General features: G+C 48.1%; 1 protein-coding gene across 1 annotated transcript; it reads right to left on the bottom strand.

The window, feature by feature from the left end:
• Positions 1-2,127: 2,127 nt before the first annotated feature.
• LOC100346006 (thiol S-methyltransferase TMT1A) lies at positions 2,128-2,764 on the bottom strand. The gene has a single exon (XM_070052239.2). The coding sequence runs from the start codon at positions 2,726-2,728 to the stop codon at positions 2,129-2,131; it is 600 nt and encodes a 199-aa protein (XP_069908340.2). The 5' UTR covers positions 2,729-2,764; the 3' UTR covers position 2,128.
• Positions 2,765-5,670: the final 2,906 nt, after the last annotated feature.

Raw genomic sequence — 5,670 nt, 5'->3', positions numbered from 1 at the left:
TGGTCTCAGAATCAGCCCTTAAGGCATTTCAGATCTGCCTAAAAAGCCCATGAGTTTCTCAGGCATGGAAAGCCAAGACACTGTGTTAAAAAATGACTTAAATGAAAGATGTCTGTTAGTGAGATCCCAGTGGAAAGAAGGGGCCATCAAAGAAGGAGGTATCTTTCTCTGAAGGGACGAGAGAACTTCCACTTTGACTATGACCTTGTCTAAATAAGGTCAGAGTTTGTGAACTCAAGAAGCTTCCATAGCCTTGGCAGTTCATGACAAGAGCCTCGGGTGATTACTGGCATCATAAATAAGAGTGTCAATTGTTAAATCAACAATAGTGGGAGTCACTGTGCACTTACTCCCCATGAAGGATCTCTGCCCTTAATGTGTTATACTATGCAAATTAACAGAAAAACTAGTACTCAAACAGTACTTTATATATAAAAATAAATTTATATTTATTAAATAATTTTTTTAAAAAAGAAGGACCACCGGTAAAAGAGTAGAAATATGGAAGTCAGAGAGCTGGAAAACCTCGGTGACAAGCACTATGGTGTGGTGGTAAGAGTAGTCGCATCGGGGCAGCGCTGAAGTGGGTAAAGCTGCCGCCTGCAGTACTGTCAGAGTCCTGAATGCTCCACTTCCCATCCAGTGTTCTGCTATGGCCTGGGAAAGCAGTAGAAGATGGCCCAAGCCCTTGGGCCCCCTGAACCCGTGTGGGAGACTCTGATGAAGTTCCTGGCTCCTGGCTTCGGATCGGCCCAGTTCTGGCCATTGTAGGCATTTGGGGAGTGGACCCGGAAGACCTCTCTCTCTCTCTCTCTGCATCTGCCTCTCTGTAACTCTGACTTTCAAATAAATAAATAAATCTTTTAAAAAAAAAGAGTAATTGCAATAATGAGAGTCAGAAGGATTAGCTGTGTGACTTCGGGCAAAGTTCTTGGTCTCTCTGAGTCTGCGTCTTTGTCCCACCATGAAGATAACAATACCTGCTTCAAAGGACTGTTGTGAGAGTCCAGTGGTGATGTAATAAAGCTCCTGGTTCTGTCTGCAGAAAGGACGCTTTGCAGGAGTGAAGGGAGACCACCAGGACTATGATGCCTGTAAGAGTTACATGGGTGTTGCTACATGGAGAGATAATGGTTACTGCCTGCGGGGGTGAGGGGAGACCAGTAACACCATCAGTAGTGTGCCCACTCTTAGGGCACAAGAACCCAGCCTCAGGGTTAGATGATCAGCCCTTTTTCGCTCATTCCTTAGATACTGGCCTCGTCATGAGCCAAAGATAGTTTTGTATTGTCACCTCTAAACCTTGTCTCCAAGTTCTTTGTCCTGAGGAATTTGCACCATTAGACATTGAGCTGGAGATGGCATAATGTCCTTTTCCCTTAGAATAAATTCAGATGTTGAGATTTCCATGGTTTATGTTCAACTTGGTTCAGAATAAAAACACTTCACACTAATTTTAAATAAATTTTAAGAAAAGTGTTGTGTGGCCCAGCGCTGCGGCTCAATAGGCTAATCCTCTGCCTGCGGCGCCGGCACCCCAGGTTCTAGTCCTGGTCGGGGTGCCGGATTCTGTCCCGGTTGCTCCTCTTCCAGTCCAGCTCTCTGCTAAGGCCTGAGAGTGCGCTAGCCACAGCAGCCATTGGGGGGTGAACCAACAGAAAAAGGAGGACTTTTCTCTCTGTCTCTCTCTCTCACTGTCCACTCTGCCTTTAAAAAAAAAAAAAAAAAGAAAAGTGCTATGTGACCAGCACCACGGCTCACTTGGCTAATCCTCCGCCTGCAGCACTGGCACCCCGGGTTCTAGTCCCGGTTGGGGCTCCGTATTCTGTCCTGGTTGCTCCTCTTCCAGTCCAGCTCTCAGCTGTGGCCCAGGAAGGCAGTGGAGGATGGCCCAGGTGCTTGGGCCCTGCATCCACATGGGAGACCAGGAGGAAGCACCTGGCTGCTGGCTTTGGATCGGCTCAGTGCGCTGGCCATAGCAGTCATTTGGGGGGTGAACCAACAGAAGGAAGACCTTTCTCTCTTTCTCTCTCTCTCAAAGTCTAACTCTGCTTGTAAAAAAAAAAAAAAAAAAACCAAATTAATTAAAAAATAAATTAATTAATTAAAGAAAAGTGCTATGTGAAAATTAGATGCAAGGATAAAGAATTGGAGACTTTCTAGGAGGTGTAAATGAAAAGTGATTCCTCCCCTGCATGTGATCCCATTCCCAGGAGGAAAGCGCACTCACCGGCCTCAGCACCCTGCACACCTCGCGGAGGATCTGCTCCTGGTTCTTCACGGAGCACAGCACCAGGGTACAGACCACCACATCCACAGAGCCATCGGCCACCTGATGCATGTTTTCCCCAGGGGCCACCACAAACTGCTCGAACTGCAGATGCCGGTTCTCGGCAACGCTTTTGATCAAGAACTTCTCAAAGTTGGGGTTGGGGTCAACACAGGTCACCCTGCATCCCGGTGGGTAGAACTTGAAGTTGGTCCCGGTGCCACAGCCCACCTCCAGCAGGGACAGCTTCCCAGAGGGGCCTGCAAACTCCTGCAGGGTACTGAAGAGCTCCCGCTTCTTGCTTGCCATCTGTTCATTGTATATCACAGAAAACTTCACCATGAAGTAGGGGAACCATCTTTTGCAGAACCAGTTCCACACGCCCAGGAAGTGTAGCACATACATGGGAGATGCCAGAGCGCAGACAACCAGCCTCAGGATAAAGATGGCAATCGCCATCCTGCAGAAGAGAAAAATAACCGATCAGCAGTTACAGAGCTGGGGCCGGCGCAGTGGTGCAGGGTTAACGCCCTGGCCTGGAGCACTGGCATCCCATATGGGTGCCGGTTCGGGTCCCGACTGCTCCACTTCCGATCCAGCTCTCTGCTGTGGCCTGGGAACACAGTGGAGGGTGGCCCAGGTCCTTGGGCCCCTGCACCCACATGGGAGACCTGGAGGAGGCTCCTGGTTCCAGCCTTCGGATTGGTGCAGTTCCAGCCATTGTGGCAGTTTAGGGAGTGAACCAGTGGACAGAAGTCCTGTCTCTCTCTTTCTCTCTCTCTCTCTCTCTCTCTCTCTCTCTCTCTGTGCCTCTCCTCTCTCTGTGTAACCCTGGCTTTCAAATAAGTAAATCTTTAAAAAAAATAAAAAAAATACAGACCTGTCTTCTTTAACTGCCAGTTGCTGGTAGTTTTCTGATCCTGTTACAGATCCAATCAGCAGCAGAGGACAGAACTGGTTGTGCCACACAAATGGAGCTCAAGGTAGTGCTGACTTGTATTTCAGTTTTCCAGGTGGTGACACAATACATACGTAGTGTGATTCTTATGAGATAATGACATATAAAGTAGGTAGAGTGGCCAGTGCATCATCAGCACTCAGACTTAGCTAGCACTGCTTTGTCCAATATGCACCAATCTTCCCCTACAAGCTTGCTCTTTCTCCTCTCTTCTATATATATCAGTGGAAGACAAAAGCCTTCATCCGGTTACACACTCAGGAAACCTAGGCATCGCCTATGATTCCTCTTCCTTCCTTTTCTTTTCTTTTCTTTTTTTTTCTTTTTTTTCTTTTCTTTTTTTTTTTTTGACAGGCAGAGTGGACAGTGAGAGAGAGAGACAGAGAGAAAGGTCTTCCTTTGCCGTTGGTTCACCCTCCAATGGCTGCCGCAGCCAGTGCGCTGCGGCCGGTGCACCGCGCTGATCCAATGGCAGGAACCAGGTACTTCTCCTGGTCTCCCATGGGGTGCAGGGCCCAAGTACTGCCTTCCCGGGCCACAGCAGAGAGCTGGCCTGGAAGAGGGGCAACCGGGATAGAATCCGGCGCCCCGACCGGGACTAGAACCCGGTGTGTGCTGGCGCTGCAAGGCGGAGGATTAGCCTAGTGAGCCGCGGCGCCGGCCAGGAACCCCTCTTCCTTCCTTTTCCCAGTCACTTGATTCCAAGCCCCCAGTATTTCTGGACTCCATCTCCTCTCTAGTTCTACGGAACTAGGCTCATAGTCTGATTGGTGTTGCTAAGTTTACTTTTTTCAAATCAACTCTGAACGTTTTCTTTTTCCTTTTACGTTTTCCCCTCACATAGAATACAAATGGAAAATAGTACATAAAATGAAATGACCAACATAACATATAGCAATAGATTGAGCACATGAAATTATTATGGTGGGGAAGAAGAGTGTGGGCATTTTAGAAGGCCCTGAAGTTTCCTTTCCTGACCATAGCCTCTATGTTGTCCACAGGTAGGTATTGTGAGTTTTACAATCATGGTTTACTTCCTAGACCATCTGGGTATTTACCCCGAATGGTGTGAAGTTGTCTGATTCTTAGTTTTCTATAATTTAGGCATCTTTCCAATTGCCACCCTGACTAGACCTGACAACTCCCCCGCTTAAACCTTTCACTGACTCACCTCATCTTGTTACCCTGTAGCTCACAATCATTACAAATCTCTTGGGGATATGTTTTGTGTTGTTGTATTAGTTCTAACTACATGTCCCAGAATTCATTTCCCTGCATACTTTTGGATTAGTTTGGCTCATAAGAATTATTTTGGGCCATGCCACGGCTCACTAGGCTAATCCTCTGGCTGTGGCACTGGCACCCAGGGTTCTAGTCCTGGTCGGGGCGCCGGATTCTGTCCCGGTCGCTCCTCTTCCTGTCCAGCTCTCTGGTGTGGCCCGGGAGTGCAGTGGAGGATGGCCCAAGTCCTCGGGCCCTGCACCTGCATGGGAGACCAAGAGAAGCACCTGGCTCCTGGCTTTGGATCAGCACAGTGCGCTGGCTGCAGTGGCCATTGTGGGGTGAACCAACGGAAAAGGAAGACCTTTCTCTCTCTCTCTCACTGTCCCTCTGCCTGTAAAAAAAAAAATAATAATTATTTTGCAGGAGATTTGGAAGGTGAAAGTTGAAGAGGCAGCAGCTGTAATCTTTTTACTCTTGGAAGGTTGAAGGCTTGGTACAGCCACCAGATGCTGTGCCAGCTGGTAGAAACTGCCGTTGACCTGGTGCCTCACTGTCCATGGCTGGGCAGCAGCCAGGCTCACAGCTCCTGTTGGTCTCCTTATGGATCTTCTTTATCTTCACTGGTTCCTGACCCAGCTTTGTTTGCCTCTGTGATGTAGGGTACTTGATTCTCTTGTTCTCTGTGATACAAGTTCCTGTCTTTTTGGGTTCCAGCTCATGCTTGCAGATTCCAGTGTATCTCGTCTTCCCATCGGTGGACCTGCTGCAGCAATAACTTCACATGGACTGTTGGCTCCTCAGATTGGTTATCTCTGTAGTAAATATGATGTAATACATCCCCCCTTTAAATTTAAGCAATACAAGTTTCGTGCATTTAATATATACAAATTTGGGAACATGGGGATTCTTCCTCCCACCTCCCTCCCACCCATACTCCTACCCTTCTTCCTCCTCCCTCTCCCTTTCCCATTCTTATTTTTTACAGAGATCAACTTTCAGTTAATTTTATACTCATAAGATTAACCCTGGGCACCTCATATGGGCGCTAGTTTGAGACCCGGCTCACCTCTTTTCCTCCTAGGAGACCAATACCTGGGTACTAACCCCAGGGGTTACAATATTCATCCAGGCTGCCAGAAGAACCACACAAAGGATTTCACAACAATGACTCTCACCAGGGAATCTGGGAAGCCCAAGTGTGTGGAAACACCCACGGTGA

The sequence above is a fragment of the Oryctolagus cuniculus genome, chromosome 11 (assembly GCF_051225735.1).
Source record: "Oryctolagus cuniculus isolate XC-2025 breed Fujian yellow rabbit chromosome 11, ASM5122573v1, whole genome shotgun sequence".
Lineage (NCBI taxonomy): Eukaryota > Metazoa > Chordata > Mammalia > Lagomorpha > Leporidae > Oryctolagus > Oryctolagus cuniculus.
This window is presented reverse-complemented; position numbering and strand designations above follow the sequence as displayed.

What these genes read in the sequence shown, in the direction of transcription:
- LOC100346006 (XM_070052239.2), bottom strand. Translation starts at nt 2,728, where the DNA reads ATGGCGATTGCCATCTTTATCCTGAGGCTGGTTGTCTGCGCTCTGGCA.